Raw genomic sequence first — 21,651 nt, 5'->3', positions numbered from 1 at the left:
TAGAGGAAACATGGTGTCAGTCAAATCCTGTCCGCGGGCCAATTCAAAAAGTCCTCATGCCCCCCCCAAACTATCGCTGTGCCTCCGATCGCTGGAACCGACCAGGCACGGGACATAGCTAGACACAGCACACGACAGCTGGGGCGCGCATCGACAACGCCATGGCGCTCCGGCGTTCCGCCTCCCAGATCTTCGGGTCCCCGCACCCGGCCCTGCAGGGCGCACGTGAAGGTGACGACGGCGCATCTGCTCCAGCTCGGCACCAGCTCTGGAGGGGTCACACCATCCTGGGCCTTCGAGCTTCCCCGGCCCACGCCCCGTACGCGACCTCCAAGAGCCGACAACGACGTCAGGACCCCGACAACAACGACCCCAGCTTCAACAAGCCGCCGCAGCAGCAGTTCCAATCCAACTCGGACCCGGCGCCAGTCCTATCTACAGATTCTACGCAATCCCATGAACCTGCCGCCCACTTGAACCCCACCGCAGGAGCCACACAGAGCTGCGCAGATCTAGAAGCGTCGCTGGAGGCCGCTACCCTCGAGTCCACCACCACCTCGGCTTCGCTCCCACCGCCGCCTTACCGCCCGGCGACGTCCAACATGGCCCCGGCCGCCTCGCCCTTCTCGGCCCCCGCCACCCAGGCCCTGCAGCCCACGATGCCGGTGCTCAAGGGCTTCCAGGCGGCGTGGGAGACGCACGCCGTGCGCCGGCAGCAGCAGCCGCGCGACGCCGCGACCCTGCACCCGGTCTTCTTCTCCGACAGCCTGCAGCGCGCCCCGCTGGTCGCCGACGCGGCGCTCGCGAGCCCCGTGGCCCTGGGGTACGGGTACCCGAGGGAGGGGCCGAGGTTATGATTGTGCATTGAGAGACGCAAGAGCATCGGATTATTTGCGAGAGCGGGTATGGCGAGGAGATGATGTTGGGGGTACTTGACGATCGACATTGGCCATCAAGGGGGACCCAGGTTGTCATTAATTCATATTCGATGACGATGGAGCTTGGTCCTACTGCTCCGATGGTCTACTGGGTGTCTACTGGGCTGTTGTATGGGATAAACTTGGAGTTTCAATTTCATGTGCGTATGCTACTGAAGAGCACCAACCACGCAACCGTGTCGCCAAATGCCATGGCAAGGGAAATAGGGCTTGTTGCTTCAAATCCAAAACCAAGAGGATTGTGCTAGATATACAAAGCCATGATACATGAAAGCCCGCGTTGCCTAAACTGGAAAACAAACCCGCCCTGCTGAGGTATCGCCGTAAACAAATAGAAAGGAAAGAGCCCTGTTTGAGCCCGAGTTTTGCTGCTGTCCCAAAGACACCCTTGCGCGTTATGTTATCCCATACGGCCCATGGGCAATGCTGCTGGTCGCAACATCCAAGAAACCTGAACAGCGAAGAGCCTGAGACCCAGACTGTGCATGGCTCCGCGCGGTTCCGCCGGTCCCGTAGAATCCTTGACCCTCCTTCTCCGCTCAGCTCGCCGCATTCTTGACGGCGATGACAATGGCCACGATGATCAGGGTCAGGACCAGGATCAGCAGGGCCATCAGCTTGACGTTCTTCCACCACATCTGGCGCTTGAGCCCGCGGCTGCGGACGCGGAACTCGCGGGCGCTGCCGCCGAGGCGGTCCGTCTTGTCGACCAGCAGGTCGATGCGCTCGCCGCGCTCGAGCAGGCCCTCGATGTTGCGGGTCATGATGCCGCGGACGTCGTCCATCTCGCGCTGGACGTTGGAGATGGCGTCCTCGCGGCCGCCGCTGGTGGTGCCGTAGTCGACCATGAGGCGCTTGAGCTCGGCGTTGAAGCTGCCCGCGCCGTAGTTGGGCATGTCGGCAAAGTCGGCGTCGGGCAGGGCCTCGAGGAAGCGCCGCCGGATCTCGACCAGGAAGCCGAAGCTGATGCGGCGGCCCAGCGCCGAGTCGGCGATGACCAGGAACGTCAGCCCGCCGGCCGAGGCGTTGGCCGGGTGGGCCGACGGCGCCTCGGACATGTAGTGGATGTGATAGGAACCATGGGTGAAGGTCATCTTCTGTGGGCTGTCGTGGGTGATCTTGGGCAGCACCAGCGAGGACAGCGACGAGGTCTGCGAGGAGGCGCTGGTGGTGCATTCCGAGAGGATGGTTGTGTTGTGGGCTATGCAGGCACTGGAGGAGGGTGAGCCGCTGAGCCAAAGGTAGAGGGCGGCGCCGTGAGATTCGCGACGAGAGAGGACGGCAAGAAATGGTCTGGGCCTGCTACTTACTAGTACAGCGGCGTCTTGGGGGTGGACGAGGATGCCATCTTGATGGACGGGCGGGCAGTTGTGCCTCGATCTGGTTGGGTTTGGGGACTATAGGGTGCTTTCGGAGTGTGGTGGCCGCTGGGTCTCTCGGTGGGCGGTGGGCTCGCGAGTCCCCAAGCAGACAGGCAGATTGGGTGTGTATAGGAAGAAAGCCTGGACTAGCTCTAGGTGATGGGCGGAAGGAGGGATGAATCCGAGACCTGGGGTAGATGTCGATAGAAGCCGGAAAGTGCCCGCAGTGGTGTGGAAATCCCCAAACATGCAAAAGCGTTCCAAGGTTGTCCAGTTGCCGGCGGTGCCTGCGGCTGCAAGATGACGCTGCGATTGATGCGAGGCGAGGCGGCCACTCACGCCGACCCCCTGCCCGACGACGCTCTACGTTAACTTACCTAGTAGGTACCTAGGAAGCACTACAGGGCACGTTAAACTGAGCTCGGTCTAGCCTCACTCAAGCGACCAGTCTCACCCTGGTGTCAACTGCTGAAGTGCCTACTACGGTAGTTACTTAGTAGGTTACCTACTGTCATACATAAGTTAGTACGTACGGAAACCTTGCTTAGCGCTGCGACGCGGCCGGTAGCTCAAGTACCTTGGGTCCAGTAGCTAATGGGTGGGCTGGCCGATAAACGATAAGTTAATGGGAGAAAAAAATATTCCCGTATCGACGTCCCCCTTGCTGAAGTCATTGAACGGCGACATCCACTTACTTGGCGCGACGACTGGGGCAGACCACGAAGGCTCTCGACCGCGAGACCTCAGCTGTCAACCTCCCCCCTGCTATCACCGCTTTTCGCAACCATGCAGCTGTGAAGTGCAGTCGACTCAGGCCATCAGCTGTGGCATGATTCCTCACACGCTCCCCAGCTGTCATGCTTTCCCTATATAGAGCTGGATACCTCCGTTCCAGCCTGGCCTGCCGAGCCTGTCGCAGAAACGCCTTCTCGACCACCGTCGCAACCGCTCGGAGCCCGCCCAGGCCAAGCCCGCGCAAGTCTGAAAAATGGGCGCGGCGTGCCGATTCCCGCCCTGCCACCAGGGACATACTGCGGGAATCTGAAGAGTCGGACAAGTCGGTCGAGTCCGGCTCCAAGTTCGAAGCGATCAAATACGTCGCTGTTGGGCCAGGCAGGCAGCAGGACATCGTCCATGGCGCCCCAGCGCACGCCTTCGGCCCTCCGCGCCAGGCCCTGAAGCCAGGCTCGCCCGGCTACCACAAGGCAAAGACGGCACAGAGGACCTACGAAATCTTTGGCAAGCTGGCCCTCACCCGCGTCGACGCTTATATGACCCACCAGGGAAGCTGGCTTGCGAAGAGGGAGGAATACAAGTCCTTTGGCATCGAGACGGCCCTCGACTTTGAGCGTGAGGTCAAGCTGTTCAAGCAGGCCATCGAGAGGGCTTGCGCCCTGGCCACGGACAAGAACGATGTCTCTCGCACCGAAAACCCCTTGTTCTGGGCCCTGAGGAGCGCCTTCGTCGAGGGAGATGTCGACGCCTTGACCAGAGAGATCAAGCACAATTTCTACAACTTCCTCATGCGCTCCCGCTTCTCCAAAAACATCACAGCCACCCACGCCAAGATCGCCGACTTCCGCTTTCCCTACGAGTGGTTCCCCGCCACCCGGGCTCTGCAAAGGACGGTGCATCTGCACGTCGGCCCTACCAACTCCGGCAAGACCTACAATGCCCTCAAGGCCCTCGAGGAGGCCAAGTCGGGTGTCTATGCCGGCCCTCTGCGGCTTCTGGCGCACGAAGTCTACTCGCGCTTCGTGGCCAAGGGCAAGCCTTGCGCCTTGGTCACCGGCGAGGAGCAGCGCATACCCGACGTCGATAACTACTTTCGGAGCTGCACTGTCGAGATGACACCACTGAACTACCAGATGGATGTTGCCGTAATTGACGAGATTCAGATGATTGGGGACAGTGACAGAGGCTGGGCCTGGACGCAGGCCTTTCTCGGTGTCCAGGCCAAGGAGGTCCACGTCTGCGGTGAGGAGCGTACCGTGGAGTTGATCCAGTCCTTGTGCAAGCTCACGGGCGACAAGTGTATTATTCATCGCTACGAGCGCCTCAGCCCTTTACAGCCCATGGATCGGAGCTTAGGGGGCAATCTGAAGAATCTGGAGAAAGGCGATGCCGTTATTGCCTTTTCACGCGTCGGAATCCACAGCCTGAAGCAGGCCATCGAGAAGGCCACCGGGAAGCGCTGTGCCATTGTGTACGGTTCACTGCCGCCCGAGACGAGGGCGCAACAGGCCGCGCTTTTCAACGACCCAGACAACGACTACGACTTTCTGGCCGCCAGTGACGCTGTGGGCATGGGTCTGAACCTTGAGATCAGGCGTGTCATCTTTGAGGCGACCCACAAGCGTGACAAGTACGGCTTCAAACGGCTTTCCGTCTCAGAGATCAAGCAGATTGGTGGCCGTGCTGGACGATTCCGGTCAGCAGCGCGGGCCAACCTGACTGCTGCTGCCGGTGAGGAGCCCGAGCAGTCTTCTGGGCCTCCGAAGGCCCCCGAGGGCCAGATGGGTTTGGTGACGGCGATGGAGGACGAAGACCTCGGAAACGTCAGTCGAGCGTTCAGTCGCAAGCCGCCACAGATCAAGACAGCCGGCCTTCAAGTTCCGCCGTCTGTTCTTGAACGCTTCTCGGCGTATTTCCCGCCAAATACCCCGTTGAGCTACATCATCCTGCGGTTGCGCGACATTGCAACCGTCAACCACCGATTCCACATGTGCAATTTAGGGGAAATGGTCGAAATTGCAGACCTGATTCAGCCGTTCCCAATGTCTGTATATGACCGCTGTGTTTTCTTGAATGCCCCAGTCTCTCTAAGAGAAGAAAACGGCAAGGCTACACTCCAAGCATTCGCGCGGTGCGCCTCCAATATGACTGGCGGCGATCTCTTGGATATACCCGCGGTCAACCTGGAGCTCCTCGATACAACCAGAGAGACATACCCGCTGGGTAAGTCCGCCTACCTGAAGCACCTCGAGGCCCTGCACAAGTCCATCACCCTGTACCTATGGCTCAGCTATCGATACTCGGGGGTTTTCCGCAGCCAGAAACTGGCTTTCCACGTGAAGGAGCTCGTTGAAGCCAGGATCAATGAGGCCCTTGGAGAGGTTTCCATGACGCAAGAAGGTCTCAGAGCCCGAAACGTATTCATCCGGAAGCAAGCTGCGGATGCGCAGCGCCGCAAGAAGGGTATCCTCGGCGGCGAGATCGAGGACACCGACGACCGCCCGCCGGAAAATGAAGGGCCGGGTGACTGGAATGAGGAGGGCCATCAAGAGCCTCTCTACGAAGATCCCTCTGAGGTCGATGTGGCCACCAAGAGAAAGGACGCCGATGTACAATAAACACCATAACGCATACGGGCGACTGCGGGGGCTTCTGATGGCATGTCCGTTGTATTACGAGAGCTGCGTCGCTATTGTATTATAGAGGAGATGGTGGGATGGAACAAGTGTCTGCATGATAACGGCACCTGTATATGTAATTTTATCTTGGCAGAGATAGACTCGAAGGAGGCAATGAGGGGTAGAGATTTGTGTATATCACTGCTATCTTTATAGAAGAAGATCCCGAGTAGAGCAATGAGAGAGAGAGATCAAAGTCCGATCTCGTACGTACCTAGATAAGTAACGATAGTTAGCCCCTGAAGATGAGCCGAGTGCTACAAGTAGCACCTTCCCCAAGCAAGCCAACAGAACAGAAACCAGTGCGCAAAATGCCGATTGCTTCCGAGGCAGGAGAATATCTATTATAGTGTCTACAGATCTGTTCGAGAACAGAGATTCACGCGTCTAGTATATTCAGCGGTCAAGTATATTTGTCGCTCAAGGGCTACGTGATCATTTGCGCTAGGTTTTTAGGACATTGGCGAGACTGGGCAGGTGCTTTCCTTGAACCCATGTAACGCTCTAGCGAACACTTTGGACCTGAGCATGAAGTGAAGTAACGTCATTTCCAATGCATACACTATTTTGCCTTGAACCCTATGTATCGCTCTTCGCTGCGTTGTATTTTCACAATTTCGGTCGTTTCTTGTAAGCATTCAAAATCCTGCCCTTCGAAAGCCGGCTACTTGTGGTGGTCTTTACACGGTACTGTCGCTCCTACCTTGAAGCTTTGGCGAGTGCGAAGAATCTCTTCTGCCAGAATTTCGAGTTATCTGACCTAGTTCGAAGATCATGGACAGACGAGACTCAAATAACGTCAGCCCCAAGGCGTTTGCACCAGAATATGAGGATCATGAACCACCAAGCCGATAGTGGAGGCGTCCGTCTATCCCGCGCAGCATCTCAGCCATCGATGGAGCCACGAGTCGACTTCCGTCTTCGATCACGTCGTACACGCCTGGGCACACTCCACCTCTGAGGACAGCCCAATCCAGCCGGGATCTCACCTACCCATTGACAAGTACGCCGCCGATAACAGCTGGTGGCATCGATCCACCGCGGGCAGCCCGGGAAGGGTACGAATGGGTATGGTTCCCCCAGGGCTACTGGGCTGAAAGAGAGCGCGTCGAGTACCCCGGCACTCCCTCTGGCGGAAAGGGGTTCAGGTGGCGGAAGAAATCAGGCCGAGGCGGCAGCTCGAGCCATACCGACAACAGCACCGGCACGGCCGCGATTCGCTTCAGTCCCAAGGGCCAGCATCACAGTCCCAAGGCACAGCTTGGGCAAGCCGAGTCCTTGGCTGGCAAGGCACCGCTGCCCAGCCCCTACTTGACCGAGGCGGACCATGTGCTATCCTTGCAGCGGCCGGGCGTGGGACGCAAGCACACAAGTGAAGAGAGCATGGCAAGCAGTACCAGGTCCATTCTGCCCGGCAGGTCTACGACGACAGCGGCTCACATAGTCTCGAACAGTCCATTGTCTCTCCCTCTCGAGTCTGCATATACCAGTCACTCGAACGAGACAACCACTCCTAGCACTGCGGAAATGGACTTTAACACCATGACTCCTACTGACTTTTCTGCATATGCCGACCTGCGAGTAAAAACTGTCAAGCCTAAGCGATCATTCATGGCACTTTGCCCCAGATCTAAGCTCGTAAGTCCGGCTTGTCTCACAGTTACTTTGATGCCAAGCAGCCCTTTGCTCCTTAAGATTGGGTGGTAATACTGGGCTCAGAAATCCAAGCACGATAGCATCAGAGTCGAGAAGCTCGCTCAAGATACCTTTGGGGATCCGTCAACTTCGCCGACGGGTGATATGCCCGCGGCCACTGTTGCTCGGATAGCGCACATACTTCGCGAGGGCACGAGGAGCCCGCCGAACGGGGGAAAGTCCCGCGCGCGCAAGCTGTTCGGACGCAGCCCCTGGCACCGCAAGACCTCGGGCGAGTCCAGCTACAGCGTGTCCAGCTCGATCCGCGAGATCCTCCGCGGCAACACCCCTCATAGCTCGCCGGCCGGGGAGGCCGACGCATATACGTGGAGTGAGGCCAGCCCAGCTGCGGTATGTCACGCAACACTTCCCGCGTAGTATGCACGTCCGCGAGAAACAGCGACAAAATTGCTGACTTCACGCCTTACTGCTTGCACAGGCAGCACAACACCCGCAGGTTCTTGCCGCGCACTCAGATTTGCCCGACCCTCGCAAGGCCTATGACCTATCTCCGGACGTGTCACAAGATCGGCCAGCAACTGCCACACCACACCCGCCGCCCTTCAAAAACAGCAGGCCGAATTCCAACAATGCACCTGACCCCCTGGCCATGCGTGAGAGCAGAGAGTGGTGGGAGGTGCCGCTCGCCATCCCGCGTTGGGAGGACATGGGCCCCAAGTCCTTCGAGTTCGACATGCCCGAGCACCTGCCCAACAGCCCCATGTGCCCGGCCAACAAGAAACACAAGAGCGGGGGCACGGGCGTCTGTGTATATCATGGCCGGAGGAAGAGGAGCGACGTGGCACTGGCGCAGGACGACGGGCTCCTGGTTCAAGGGGCGGGTCCTGGTGTGCAGGGCCAAGGGTACAGGAAACTGGAAGGTCTCTTGGGCAAGGTCGAGTTGAGAGATTGGGAAAGTATGGAGGGAAACCTCTGACTGAACTTGGATAAGACAAAGGCTAAGGCAGCAAAAGAGTAACAGTCAGAATCGAAACAAGAATGTCCCAAAAACATTATCAGAAGCGTGATTCACGCCAAAGTTTACACATGCAAACCTCTTCTGACACAAAAAATTGAAAACAGGTGCTGCAGTATCATGAAGAACGTGACACAGGCTGGCTTTGGTATGTACAAAGTTGATTTGCAACCGAACGGGCACAAGATCTAGTCATCCGCTTCTGTCTGTGAACAAATACACGCAAGCTATGGGATGTGGCAACCGTGCTCACTTCCGATACATTCCGTTCCAACGGGTCACCGACTACCAAAGTCTGTCTGAACATCCGTCTAGTGAAGTGCGCAAGCGCGGCAAAGGGGGTATATGCGGACAGTCGCCGACCAAACAAGAAAACAAAAAGACAAAACAGCCCTCACTTCTGTACAACTCCTGCACAACAATATGTACAGGTCCTGAAATGACGAAGTGCAATTGGCGTGCCCCGATTCATGCGCTCAACCGGTCTCTTCGTCCGCAGGAGTGGGACACCAAACTCCATGAACTCCTGATCCATGCACTCAAATGAAAACTGTGACGCCGTAAAAAATGCAGATGCGCTATGCTGATGCTGTTCGTGGGCACATAGGGTGGGCAGGCAAATCAGGTCTTGGTACGATCAGGAACGTCCACAAAGGGGACGAAGGCGGGTCGATCCGTGTAGCGATCTCTGTCGAGCGCGTAGCCGTTCTCGATGCCACCCATATCGTCCTGATCGTCGGTGTCCATGGTGTCCTCGATGCCTCGCTTGGTCTTTGCGGTATGGGGCGAAGCGGAGCCGAGACCGGCAGACTGCGTGGTGGCAGGCGAAGCAGTCGTGGGCGGGTTGAGGAGCTGCTGGCGATGGACGGCCTTCTGGGCGTTCAGTATGCCCTCGTACGTCATCAGCAGGTACTTCAGATCCTCGTCGAGGCCAACACAGAAGCGGCGGTACTGGATGAACTGACAGGCTTGGATCATATCCATGCCGTAGACGGACATCAAGTAAGCAATGACCACGCCGGCTGAGCGGTCGTTGCCGGTCTCGCAAAAGATCAGGACTCTGCCGCGGCGGAACTGCTCGGGGTTAGGGTTGATGGCGATCTCGCCGTCCTGCATCCTGTGGTCACCGTCATACGTCTGAACAGCCTGGCTGCGGTAGACATCGAGCATGTGGTTGTTGATCTTGCGCACGGTGTCGGGAAAGGAGCGGATGAGGCCCTGGTTGTTCTCGACGTCGACGTACTCGGCACGGATGCCGAGCTCCTTGGCGACGCGGTCGACGCCCATGATTCGGGCCTGGGCCAGGCGCGAGTCGCGGGCGGCGAGCAGCATGGTGATGCCGTGGTCCTGCAGGAACTGGCGGTCGCGCGCGACGCTCGACGGGCCCAGGTAGAGGAAGTCCAGGATGGGCTGGGCGGTGCGGCGGTCCTCGTACGCCCAGTCGCTGACCGAGTCGTGGGCCTCCTGGGGCCTGTTGCGCGTGATGATCTGGAGGTCGGTGGCGCTGAGGAAGAAGGGGTCGACGTTGGCGTAGCTGGGGGTGCAGACAATGGGCTGGTTGCCCTTGAGGAAGTTGGGAGCCGGGATCATGATGGCGGGGGGACTGGGGGGTCTGGCGGCGTAGGGCGCGGCAGGCATGACGCCCGGCTGGAGCTCGCGGTCTGTGTCCATCATGGTGTCGCGTTGCGCAAAGTTCGGGGATGAAGACAGAACAATGCAAGGTAGAGGGTAGAGAGTGCCGGGCGACTCGAAGTGAGCTGTGACGCAGGGTTGGTGTTTCTGCGTTGGCCGGGAGTATGAAGGTCAATGAAAGCTGAGGTTGAGCTGGTTGGCGGTTGCTGGGGAAAGCTCGCCCTGGTGGACTCAGATCAGTCCCGCGGAGGACGGAGCCAAACAAATGAGAGCGTGACAAATTTCACAATCTGGAAAATCTAATCTATTGCCCGACTGCGCAGAGCCTTTGTGGCATCAATTGAGCAGAAGCTCCGTGGTTCCGGTTGGGATGGATGAGGTTCGTCCCTTCGGATTACCATCGAAAGTGAGGATCGAAGTCCCAGAGGTCCGGTCCAGCCCAGTGATTGGGCGGGCGCCGGGCTGGTGCAGGTGGGTGCCCAGGGTTTGGCTCGGCCTAAAATGCGAGCTGCAGCCACTCTCGTTAACCAGTTTGAGCCGCTGCTGATCTCCACCCGCCGCTAAAAGCCGTCCCAGCCCAACCCCGGCTGCCCTAGGTAGCCCCTAGAACTTCTGGATCGCTACGGGGCAGGGTTAACTGTATTTAGGCAGGCAGGCAGGCATTGGATCTCTCTCCATGTCAACCTGTCATGACAGAAGTGGGTCGGGGTTGGTGTGCCCTTTCCAGGAATCCATGAGTCTTTCATGTTAGCACGTCAGTTCTCCAGCCATCTTATATTTGGTCAGTACGAATGTGTGTTTCTGGATTGCACATAGTCATAGAAATGACTCCTGAATGCCTCCATAGGTAGTCTTTGTATTCCAGCTGGGGCTGAGCTCTATCTGGCTCTCCTCGGTTATAGTGGCTTATACAATCCTAATTCTCCTGAAATCTGTCTTACCGTGAACAATATCAAAACATCCTTCGAAGCATCCTGACTCTTTGAAAGCTGTCTTCGCTTGCTCTTGAGGAGATGACAATGATGCCACATTGAGCCGAACCTACTATATGGGGGCGCCTTCCGAGAACAACAAAATGCAGGACTACCTCACCATTAATGTAATGTTGGCTGCGGGAGTCATAGTCCATGTCAACATGATTAATCCCGCAGTCTCGAATGCTCCCAGATCTCCTTGCGCTTGGCAACTCTTGTCGCAGCCCGAATGCTTCAAGCATTCGGAAGAAACTGACCCTCAGTTCTGCGCGTCTTTGAAGGAGAGAAATGATGGCATTGAACTCCTTGGCTCGAATTCGTAGTATTGGCGCGTAAAGATCGAGCCATCCATCTTTCACCCCTCCAAACTTATTCGAGCCGGAAAGTGTAACCTTCACGTCGAGCAGCTTTGCAATGGGGAAAGTGAGATTATGAGCACTTACGTCGTTAGTGTGCTCGTTGCCAGTGCTCTCGTCGTCATTCTCCTCATGGATTCGTTGCGGCGAACGGGGTGGAAAGATGGTATATTCGATGGGACTGTCATGAGATGGCCACGACCACGACAGTCACCGATCCATGATCTGCTGCGGTCTGCCGCTGAATGTCATTGCCCAAAGAAGAGACACCACAATATGATTCCGCCAGTTTCCTACCACGTAATCACCACAAGATTCGACTCTTGAAAACTTTTTGGCCGTACCTGACAGGGCCGGAAGGCGGTCTGAAGACTTCGTTACAGAGCACTCGCTGTATCTCGACACGGTTTGCAGCCATAGACCGACGACGGTCCAACCTGCGCCTGGAGTTGCAGGGTCCATGGTCTCATGATATATTATACCACCGCTTTCAGTCAAGGTCGATACCTGGCACTGCCTGAACATCTGGCTTGGTCCGAACAGAATCTTGCGCGTCGAGAGCATTCGCTCTTGAAGGGCCCAACCGCGTGTGTTGAGAGGCTCCCACTGCAGGAAACCATCCAGTGTGCGATCTCCCGGGCTGCAAGTGAGATACAATGCCTTGGAATAGCATTTGTGCTGGACCCAGCCGCTTCATTTGGCCGCCGTGGTTTGAGAAATCCTTCGTGTACACCCGAAGCACCTGAGGCACAGATGGTGACATAGGATTTCATGTAGATGGAACCCATTTTGGAGCTCTGCATCTGCCAATCAACAGGGTTGTCTTGTAGTATACAAAGCGCATCGACCCAGAGAAAGCGAAAACCGAGCTTTCTTGTCAGAGACACTGCGTCTCTTATAGTTGAGGGCAACCTGTTCAATGATATTCCAGCCCTCATATACTCGGGGTAGCCTCTGTTAGTTGTTATTGCCCATTTTGGCCCCAACAGTAGCTCATGGCCGTATAGCGGCCGGTTTGCACCGTCCGTTTCAAGAAGATAAATGTACCCATCTTCACGATCTTGCACATCGAGGACTCGGTCCGGCAGTCTAGAGTCTTTGCACAGATCCCGACAACTTCTGTGCGACTCACAAGTTGAAAGCCACTCGACGGCTTGACCGACCATTCGGTCAGTTGGCGCATCACGGTTCACGATATTGCAGAACGGCTTTGCAGTTGCGCAACTTCCTGCCCATGAGGGTGGCCAAACACCAGCTGAGTGTGTGTCAACTCTAACGTGTATTTATGTATCGCGCATGGTTTTCCATTCAACATACCATATGCCCGCTGAAACCCATTGAAATGCGAGTCTTCGTATATTCCACGTTGCAATCTTACGTCGTCGTACGAAACATCGTGTAGACTGGAACCATTTCTTCTACAGGCCCTCAAAGGTTCTGAAAAGTCTTGAGCCCATGCAGAAATTATTGTATAGAAAGTCGCAACAAGCGCAGTGGGGCGAGTTGTCTCTTATGCTGCGCAACGATTGCTTCGACTTGACGCAGTCAGTGAAGTCGTGACTAAATTTCTCAAGTTTCAAGCTTCGACATCTGGTGCAGACAGACGATTCGGAAGACAAGAATTCGTCATCGGCAGACGGATCCACCAGTCTCAGAAGTTCTACCCTAGGAGAATAATGGTACAAATATTCTGCAGATGCTGTCTTATTTCCGATAATCTCGACTGCGTTAGCACGAAAGAGCAACGGATCGGATATCTATCAGGCAGGTAAAGGCCAAGCCTCCTAGTTATGGTTCTGTGAATAAATCCCGGGACTTTGGGAGAGAAGCGGTAGGTTAAGTTTAATTCATCGTCGAGGCTTGATTCGTACAAGATGTTCGAAGACGTTGACTCTGCATTGGCAGCCATTACTTCTGCAGAACCGAAACCGATGTGATTGCTGTCTAATTCAGTAACTGAATAAAGGCGCCTTCTGAAATACAGTATATCAGGTCATGCCAGTGGTCCGTGGCTTCTTTGCAGATAGAAGAAGACAGGAGAACAATGGTTCATGAAAGTCAGCAAGGTAAGCGATGCACCCACCATGTTTGAGGCTGAGCCGATCTGTGGCCCGTTGTCCTGCATCCCTGCAATCGGAAGTCGGACTCTTATCATCCTCACCGAACGTCCTCAACCATTTCCAGACTATTTACAACGTTTTTGATCAACTTTAAGAGAAGCGGACATGGGGATATGTTGCAATGGCGATAGTCCTGTGGTTGACGCTACTCATCCCACACGTCGCGATTGCAACACACACAGTGGTGCTTGAAGCTCACGAACGTGTTTAATCACCTGGGACGCTTCAAAACGGTGTTGAGTCTGATGTCACGTATGTACGGAAAGCCATCATTGGTAGACAAGAGCAACAAGACTCAAATTAGTGTATTCTATTTCTGCCCAAACGCTAGAGTAATCAATACCAACAACGAGCACGCTACTCTTGCTGTGAAATGCTTGATTTCGAGGGTTTCTTCCTCAGCGTCCGGCCGCTTCCCTCGGACCCAGCGTCCGGAGTGGCACTGGTTTCCTTGGCGAGCGGCGAGGGGAAATCCGGAGTCACGGATCGCGACTCGACGCCGGGCCGCTTCGATCTCGAGCCGGACGACAAGTGCTTCTTGCCCCGTTTCGCCGACGAGGTGGATGCGTTGCTGCCTCTCCTAGCAACCGGTCCGCCCTCCTCGAGCTCGGTCGGAGGCGTAGGGCTGCGAGACGAGCCTGCCGATATACTACTTCGGCGGGCGTTGCTACCGCTTCGAACGCGCTTGTGTTCCTTCAAAATACTCGACTGTCGCTGATGCAGTGTCTTCTCGCTCTCATGGTGTGCTGGGTGCAGTTTCTCCTCCACCTTCTTCCGGCCGGGCAGCCACCATAGCCACGTGCTCTGCTGCTTGGCAGCCTCTCTGTCCCGTTGCTTTAGTTTCGTCCGTAGTAGCGCCCTGCGCTCATTCTCTCGGTCCCAGTATTCGGTCCGATACAGCTCCCAGTTCTCACGGAAGTTGGGCGAGAATGGTTTGGGCAGCAGAAGTAGCTTGACATAGTCTCCGCCGGGTGCGATATCCTCTTCGTGGCCCCCCTTCTCCTCGTCGGTGCTCACAAATGGCAACTGGGGGTGATCTTGGTGCGACAAGTTCAGCTCCTTGTCAACCTCACGCAGGATTGACGGCTCGACAAAGCGGTATTGGCCTGAAGTATTGGAGAACGCCCCATACGTAAAGAAGAAGCCAATAGTCGAGACGAGCTCAACCCACCATGATCTCTTAATGATGACAAGCTTGCAGTTGAATCCTCTCAGGCCGCGGTTCGATATGCCGAACCACCGCCGCGGCCACCGTATGCCTCGCTCCCATATCCCGGTGGCCCACACTAGCAATGCGGTGAGAATACCGGCCATGAAGCACACCTTCTCTGCCATGTCTACCATCCAGTACACCGAGCCTCCCACTCCGACACCGTCCTCCCGGGGCGCGAAGAACAGGGCGTAGGCGAAGCCGGCATTCCACACACTGAGCAAGCTGAGGAAGAACGTGTGCTTGCGCCGGCGCGCTCGGAGGGTCAGGAACTGGGCGCGCAACGACGCCTCGAGGATCAGCATGTTGAGGTAGATCATGGATGGCGAGCTGGGGGTGTGGTTCAACGGGTCGCCGGGCTTGACGGCTCCGAGCGGGCTCGTACCCACGGGCGGCGACTTGGCCTCCATGTTGGGCGCCGGGGCGCCCTTGACGATCGAGTCGACGGATTCCGACATGGCTGTGACGGACGGCTTGGAGGTGGTCGTCGACGACGTTTCCCCAGGCTCCTCTGGTTTTCGCTGTGCGATGCGACCCGCTGTACAGGCCAGGGACGAAGCTGTCCGCGTCAGCTATAGGGATGTATCACCAGCGCATTCGCGCGCAGAAGGTGGACGACACCGAGGAATCGCTGCTGCCTGAGCGCCGTCGCGGGGTGCGGATTGGGATTATCGCGGGCGTCGTATGATGGGTGTGCAGTGTCTGCTGTGCTCTGCAAAGTTCAACGTCATTAAGGTTCTGAAAGGAGCCAAGGAGCCTCGGGCTGGGGAGCGAGCCAAGCTGCCAGTGGGGCTGGCCATAGCGCTATAGCCCGTGGCGCCAGGCACCACCGACAGCGCTCTCCACACTACGACATCTTCCTGGAAACCATGCCCAGGTAAGGTCAGGTAAAGTGAGGGAGTTGCGTACTCACATAGGGACTCTCACAGCGGATCAAGGGCCCGGGTGAAACAAAATCGTCGCAATGCAAAAGCGAATCAATGCATATGCAGCATAGTGCCTCTGTATGCATCGTTTCGGGGCGCACCGTGGCATGGCGAGGCTCAATGTACCTATACGCTCCTGCCTAGAGTTGTTACCCAACACGGCCAATAGTCGTGGTCGTCTTACGTACCACGGTGAGATTGACGAATACCTGCAGTAGACCGCCAATCCCATTTGCGGAAATGAGAGTATGCCGATTCTGCATCACCATACCATGGGCCTCAAGTTGCTTTTGTCCCGACCGTGCCAGTAACGGCGGCTTGTGGGTTGAATGTGTATAAATCTGGCTGGTCTATCCTCACAATGATATCTCCAAGAAATCCCAAACAAATCACTTAATTCCATCAAAACTATCTTGTGTCTTCACACGCGCAACTCTAAAGCAGAATAAGAGCCATGCCGCCCGTAAAAGAGATCAGAGAAATCCTTACCTCCGAAAAGCCGGAAGTCAACTTTGCAAAATCCAGCTCTCCGCAGCAAAATCACCACAAAAGGTCAACCCAGTCGCAGCATCAGTATAGAGAACATCTTCCTGCTGGTTTTCATCCCGGAAAGAAATCCAGCTTCCGGTAGACGCCGCAAATCTACAGTCGGTGATAAACACAGAGAGCATTAGGGACTGTAAACGTCCTCCAGAAAGAGCGATCCTTCACCTATGGGAACCGTCGTCGACGTAGTGCAACATCTTCTCTCTCTCGACGAGACAGCCGGCGTTTATGCCTTGGAGGATTTGGGATACAATCTGTGAGAAAGTTGTGGTTCTGTCATTACTGGATGAAGGAGGGAGCCTAATATGTAGAGGAAATCAGGTATGGTGAGCAGTGAGAAATGCTCAGCATTAAAACTGGATGGTCTACTCTATTACTTGATACACAGGATGAGTGCGGGTTTGCGCTAATAATGTCTTTCACTTTCGGCTGGAGTAATAATGGCTGTCTTTAGGGCATCTCAATAATAATAGATATTTAATTTCAAGGCCGTTCGCACCCTTAGATGCAGGTTAGGGAAGTTCTGTGATACTGAAAATGGGTTCACGAAGCCATACTGCAGCTAAGTGTGGTTGTTCTCAGTTTGGATATGTTCTTTACACACAACGGAGGGATGCCGTGGTGCACAAGTGCCACTGGGTGGCCATTATTCCATCTTATTGCTTAACTTCAAATGCAAATAAAAATTTGCCCACCACCACCCTCAGCTTCCGTTCAAACACCAGGCAGCAAGTTCCCACTGAATTCTGCAAACGGACCAGAATCTACACCGCACAGAGTCTTACTCAACACGCCCACCGACCGAGCAGCTCCGCATTCAACGACGAACTTGGCAAGTTCATCGCACCCAAACATAGATCTTGAAAGCGCCTTAAAGGGCTTGAACCTCATGGTGAAGGACGCAGGAGTCCGAGTTACCTGTGCCGCCGAGCTCAAGAAGATCGAGGATGATCTCGAAAGAAGAATCCAAGGCTTGATGAAAACCAAGGCCGAGAGTACCAACAACATCAACGCTACACTCAAGAAGCCCGCGGTGCCCACAGCAGCCACTGCAGCTCTCGGTGGTCCATCGCAGCTCATTGCTCCGGGTGCTCTCAAGGTTCAACTGCCACACAAACAAAATTATGCGTTGACTGTTGCAACAAAGGCGACTGCGCAGCCGCCTGTGGTGGCATTTTCTCTGGCAAGCTCCGCTCCTGCAAAAGCGCAGAATACCAAAATCGAAGTTCTGGCCGTTGACAAGAAGGCAAAGCCGCCCCAGAACGGTTGGGAAAACAGTGGGTTTGGGGCAGAGGGACCAGGAGGATGGGGATCTACAACGTCGGGGGATGGAGCACGGGATCCCGGACGAAGTCGAAACGGCTGGTGAAGTCATGGAAGGCCTGTTGAGAGATCAGTATGCTCGAGGCTCGAATATATCATACTTGGGGGTCATTGCTTCAAGGAGAGGCGAGAGAAGGGTTCCGAAGATGCTCTTGCCAACATGTGGTCAATGAGGATCCCAAAATAACATGTAATGGATTGGTGGAAGGAAAACAAAGCAAGGCATAAAGCCCTACTAGCTACTGGTGTCAGGTTTCGCACACAATGACAAGCATTTTTTCACCCTCTTCCGTGTAGCTATGACTTGGATACAACGCCTCTGTACAATTGCGATACTGCTAGATACCGACAGCAATCACGCCGGGCGTTCCTTGGACATGGTAATTAACACAAAAAAAAAAAAAAGTACTCATCTTGTTGATATGTTCTGTACATCATCCTGCGAGACTCCGATTCTCTGTTTTGAGAATAAAAACGAGATCGTATTGACTGGGCTTCCAAGCTGCGTGTATATGCACAAGCGCCCAAAAAAAAAAGCCAAAAAAGAAATTTGAGTGATGAGAGTGGGATTCGAACCCACGCCGGGTTACCCCGATGAGGAAATTGATGCTAAGATTTTGACCTTAACCTCACGCCATGGACCAACTCGGCCATCTCACCGCTGTGATTCGTTGGAGAAGCAAGCGTTTATCACAGACTAGTACACTGGCCACTTGCGCACCTTTGCACTGCAATTTTAGTCTCCTCAGAGCGGAGAATGGGAGGTTCTGGGGTATTGAGTGGGTAGGTGTGAGTGGGACTGTAAGGTTTTCATTATGTATTGACTATCGATAATCGATGGGGTTGCATGTTAGTCGACCTGCAGATGCAACTTCGACCTGCGGATGGGAGTCAATTGGAGGGGTCGGATACGAGTTGTATGCACCTGTGGTCCAGGGCTGTTGAGCTAGCCAATGCCGAGCTTCAATGTGGGACGGCAGACCAGACAACCCCAAATTCACCACTATGAAGGACGAATGACTGGGGAGATGAAGTGATGGGCACTGCATTAGTGTTCTGCCGGACGGGTTGTTATAATGGCATTAGAGTTAGACAAATGTGTGCCCCCTGTCACGGTAAGTATATCAACACTTCTAATGTAAATACGGCAAGAGATTCTCTCGTCGGGCTATACGACATAATGCCTCACAACAAAGGAATCAAAACATTTATATCATTTTGAAAAAGTTCTTGTATAGATGTCCCATTAATGATTGTTATCGATATACTTTGGCCCAGCCCGAGCATTGAGATCTTGTGCTGTACCTTTCTTGACCTATATACAGTCCTTGGAGTGAAGAGTCCTGTCATAAGAATTCGCTCAGGACCGTGACCCTCGTCCTAGCAACTTCGGAGCCTTGCTTTCCCTCGCCCATGGCCTGCATGATCTGGATCATGCGTGCTGTTGATTTGTTATCCATGTTAGTTCCTGGCTATTTTGGGATAGGAATCTTGTCCAATGGACTGGATGGATTGAAGGAAAACTTACACAAATCCGCCTTGGCCCTCGCGAACAGCGGATCTCGCTCGTATCTATCAGCCTCGTCACCACCGATTTCCTTTGCGGTCTCACGCAAAACGCTGCCAATGCACAGAGCTTCGAGGAACGCACGGTGGTTAAAGACCCACCACACACGAGCTTCGTGGTCGAAAAGTGTATACAGCATGAAGAAGGCGTTGATGGCCTCGTGCGCAGCGTCCAGCGTCGAGCGTACGTTGACAGGCACATCTGGACTCTCCGAGGCGTGCACGAGCATGAGGTTGTGGTAGTAGTTACTAGTGAGGAACAGGGTCTGCCGGACTATGCGCTTATTGCTTGCCGCTAGCTTTGTGAGCGAATCTTGGTCCCAAGAACGGAATATGTCCGGGAAGGAACGGTAAACGGAGCGGAAGTCGGCTATCAGCTTCGATTTCTGGCGCTGAGTTGAACATATAGGCATGTCGAGGGAGCGCGGACTGCATATCATCTCCTGGACCAGATTGGCCAAGGACCATGAGCCACGGATGTATGCTGTGTCTCTGGGATCCGTGCTGACAATATCATCAGGATCGTCGATGAGGTCGTCCACGTTCACGTCGGTGTGGGTAGCACTCGGCGGGAGTGACAAAAGGATGGTTAGGAATGTGTCCTGATGAAGCACCGCTTGCCATAACTTGCGCCTTTGCTGCTTTTCGAACTTGCTTGCATGAGGCACGACTGTGAGGTTGTTAGAATATCAAAATCCATAGATACTCGGCAACAAGGTCCGCTTACCGATGTTGGGGTCCCGGTGCAGACCCATGGCATACGCTTGCCTCATCAAAACACCTGCAAAAGACCATCCATCCGACGCATGGTTGTCATTGATTAGAAAATACGTGAGTAGAACCATAGCTTGGATCGACTGTATCGAGGCAGAACTCAGGTACGAACTAATTCGCAACCCTTGATTTGACGCTGAAGCGTAGAACTCGGCCGACTGCTTCCTGTCCTCCGGGCTCTGGTTCTCCTGGAACTGCGCGCCAAGAGCCATCATTACGAACAACAACGCAACAAACGCAGCATCGGCGTTTTCTGCGTCGGCCTTCTGGAGCATGAGTGCCCAGAAATGCTCATAGTCGGCATAGAAAGTTTGTCGATGGATCATCGGGTATATAGGATCCACCGACTCAAAGTATTGTGCAAGCAACATGTCGACGGTCAATTTCTCCGACGGCATCACGGCAATGACCTGCGAAAGTTTCCCCTCAAAAGTCCAATAGTTCGCGAAGGGGTGTTCCGCCCCTACTCCGAAAACCTTGGACGCGGTGGGTAGGGAATAAGGAACATTAGACAAGAGACCAGTGGACGACGCCACAGATCCACTGGACATGATGCCAGCCGGCATACCTCGATCAGCAATGTTGGGTACCGATGCCCGCGGGTCTCTGGCTTCTTCAGAGATTTTCCGCTTAGGTGGTTTTGTCATCCTCCGTCCATTTGAGGCGGACCGGGTGGTTTGCCTGAATAGTCACATTGAGTGAGCCAATAGAAGGGCATGTCTGAAAGGCACAACTCACTCTAGCAGATTGGCAACGTGTGCATACTTGCATTCGGTCTGCCGCTTTATACATGCAAGGCAGTTGGGCCTTCCTCTGTCGCACTGTAGTAGGGACTGTCAGTCAGCCCAGCCGGAGCCATAGAGTAAGACATAATAAGCACGTTGAGAGTTAGATGCACGCGTTGCAGCATGCGCGGGGGATCTGCACTCAAATTCCAATGCAGATGACCGATTTGACTTTCGGGTCCGTGGTGGACAGGTATATCAACTGCATAATCTATAGCTGTAGTGGACGTGGTCGTGTCTGAGAATTTGGACAAGTCGGTCTCCGTGGTGTTGCACGCTCTTCCACGTTCCAAGAGAAACAAACAGGGCATAGAAACGAACAAAATGGCGTGGAATGCATACAGAAGGAAAGGTAGAAACTCACCTTCGTTTTTCGCTCAACGCACTCGTGACATGATAATGTGGGCTTGTTGCGCTTCTGCCTCTTTTTGACTGGACCGTCCTCTAGCTCGGCATCGTCTACAGAACTGGGGGCATCGGGGTCGGGCTTGACCGTGTACGAAGCCGGTGATCCATAGACGGTGTGGCCCGAATTCACAGATGTGGGCGTCAGGACTGTCGCATGATGCAGCCTGCCAGAGCTGTATGACATTGTGATTGGTATGTATTATACGTACGAAGTACGGGTAATACCCTTCTTATTCCCAGAGAGCGCGGACGCGCGCGCCCGCCGGCCGTGGTGGATTCCCGGCAAGGAGGGCCCCAACGGGAACGGAAAGGATCTGGGTCTGGCTCTGGCCCTTCTCTCAAATCAGCTTGTGAGGCTGAAACATTTGGGAGCTTGGTTCTGTCCGGAAATAAGGTCGAGCGATCCGCGATATTAACCACCGGGGGATCACAGCGTGGCACGGCGTACGCAATTGAAGCTGGTCCCCTCCCTCGCGTGCGGGTTTTGGGCCGGGAATGAAGTGCGATTGGGAAAAGAAAATGGGGGAGGCGGCTGCGCTGGAGATAAGGAAAGAGTCGGCCATGGGAGGAGAGAGGCGAAGACGCTCCCCCTCTGCCCCCCCTGCCCCCCTGCCTCGCTCCCCCAGGTTCCAGGCTTGCCAGGTTATT

At 54.9% G+C, this 21,651-nt stretch overlaps 8 protein-coding genes across 8 annotated transcripts; 4 read left to right on the top strand and 4 right to left on the bottom strand.

The window, feature by feature from the left end:
- Positions 1 to 161: 161 nt before the first annotated feature.
- JN550_001124 (uncharacterized protein) lies at positions 162 to 857 on the top strand (the record flags this gene model as incomplete). Its single annotated transcript, XM_049309585.1, has 1 exon — positions 162 to 857. One exon carries the CDS (start codon positions 162 to 164, stop codon positions 855 to 857), a length of 696 nt encoding a protein of 231 aa, XP_049177030.1.
- Positions 858 to 1,477: 620 nt separating this feature from the next.
- On the bottom strand, positions 1,478 to 2,286 carry JN550_001123 (uncharacterized protein; the record flags this gene model as incomplete). Its single annotated transcript, XM_049309573.1, has 2 exons — positions 1,478 to 2,150; positions 2,249 to 2,286. 2 exons carry the CDS (start codon positions 2,284 to 2,286, stop codon positions 1,478 to 1,480), a joined length of 711 nt encoding a protein of 236 aa, XP_049177029.1.
- An 870-nt stretch (positions 2,287 to 3,156) lies between these two features.
- Positions 3,157 to 5,652, top strand: JN550_001122 (uncharacterized protein; the record flags this gene model as incomplete). Its single annotated transcript, XM_049309562.1, has 1 exon — positions 3,157 to 5,652. The coding sequence occupies one exon, from the start codon at positions 3,157 to 3,159 to the stop codon at positions 5,650 to 5,652; it is 2,496 nt and encodes an 831-aa protein (XP_049177028.1).
- An 834-nt stretch (positions 5,653 to 6,486) lies between these two features.
- Positions 6,487 to 8,344, top strand: JN550_001121 (uncharacterized protein; the record flags this gene model as incomplete). Its single annotated transcript, XM_049309551.1, has 4 exons — positions 6,487 to 6,510; positions 6,568 to 7,350; positions 7,441 to 7,758; positions 7,847 to 8,344. 4 exons carry the CDS (start codon positions 6,487 to 6,489, stop codon positions 8,342 to 8,344), a joined length of 1,623 nt encoding a protein of 540 aa, XP_049177027.1.
- Positions 8,345 to 9,004: 660 nt separating this feature from the next.
- Positions 9,005 to 10,057, bottom strand: JN550_001120 (uncharacterized protein; the record flags this gene model as incomplete). The annotated part of the gene is made up of 1 exon (XM_049309540.1): positions 9,005 to 10,057. One exon carries the CDS (start codon positions 10,055 to 10,057, stop codon positions 9,005 to 9,007), a length of 1,053 nt encoding a protein of 350 aa, XP_049177026.1.
- A 3,765-nt stretch (positions 10,058 to 13,822) lies between these two features.
- JN550_001119 (uncharacterized protein) lies at positions 13,823 to 15,687 on the bottom strand (the record flags this gene model as incomplete). Its single annotated transcript, XM_049309529.1, has 3 exons — positions 13,823 to 15,234; positions 15,297 to 15,387; positions 15,589 to 15,687. The coding sequence occupies 3 exons, from the start codon at positions 15,685 to 15,687 to the stop codon at positions 13,823 to 13,825; spliced, it is 1,602 nt and encodes a 533-aa protein (XP_049177025.1).
- A 1,349-nt stretch (positions 15,688 to 17,036) lies between these two features.
- On the top strand, positions 17,037 to 17,516 carry JN550_001118 (uncharacterized protein; the record flags this gene model as incomplete). Its single annotated transcript, XM_049309518.1, has 1 exon — positions 17,037 to 17,516. One exon carries the CDS (start codon positions 17,037 to 17,039, stop codon positions 17,514 to 17,516), a length of 480 nt encoding a protein of 159 aa, XP_049177024.1.
- A 1,300-nt stretch (positions 17,517 to 18,816) lies between these two features.
- Positions 18,817 to 21,187, bottom strand: JN550_001117 (uncharacterized protein; the record flags this gene model as incomplete). The annotated part of the gene is made up of 5 exons (XM_049309507.1): positions 18,817 to 18,911; positions 18,999 to 19,706; positions 19,764 to 20,491; positions 20,549 to 20,631; positions 20,960 to 21,187. 5 exons carry the CDS (start codon positions 21,185 to 21,187, stop codon positions 18,817 to 18,819), a joined length of 1,842 nt encoding a protein of 613 aa, XP_049177023.1.
- Between the last annotated feature and the right edge of the window lie 464 nt (positions 21,188 to 21,651).

This window comes from Neoarthrinium moseri (assembly GCF_022829205.1).
Source record: "Neoarthrinium moseri strain CBS 164.80 chromosome Unknown scaffold2_Wmoseri_CBS_16480, whole genome shotgun sequence".
NCBI lineage: Eukaryota > Fungi > Ascomycota > Sordariomycetes > Amphisphaeriales > Apiosporaceae > Neoarthrinium > Neoarthrinium moseri.
The sequence above is the reverse complement of the archived record's forward strand: the minus strand, read 5'-3'. Positions and strand labels throughout refer to the sequence as shown.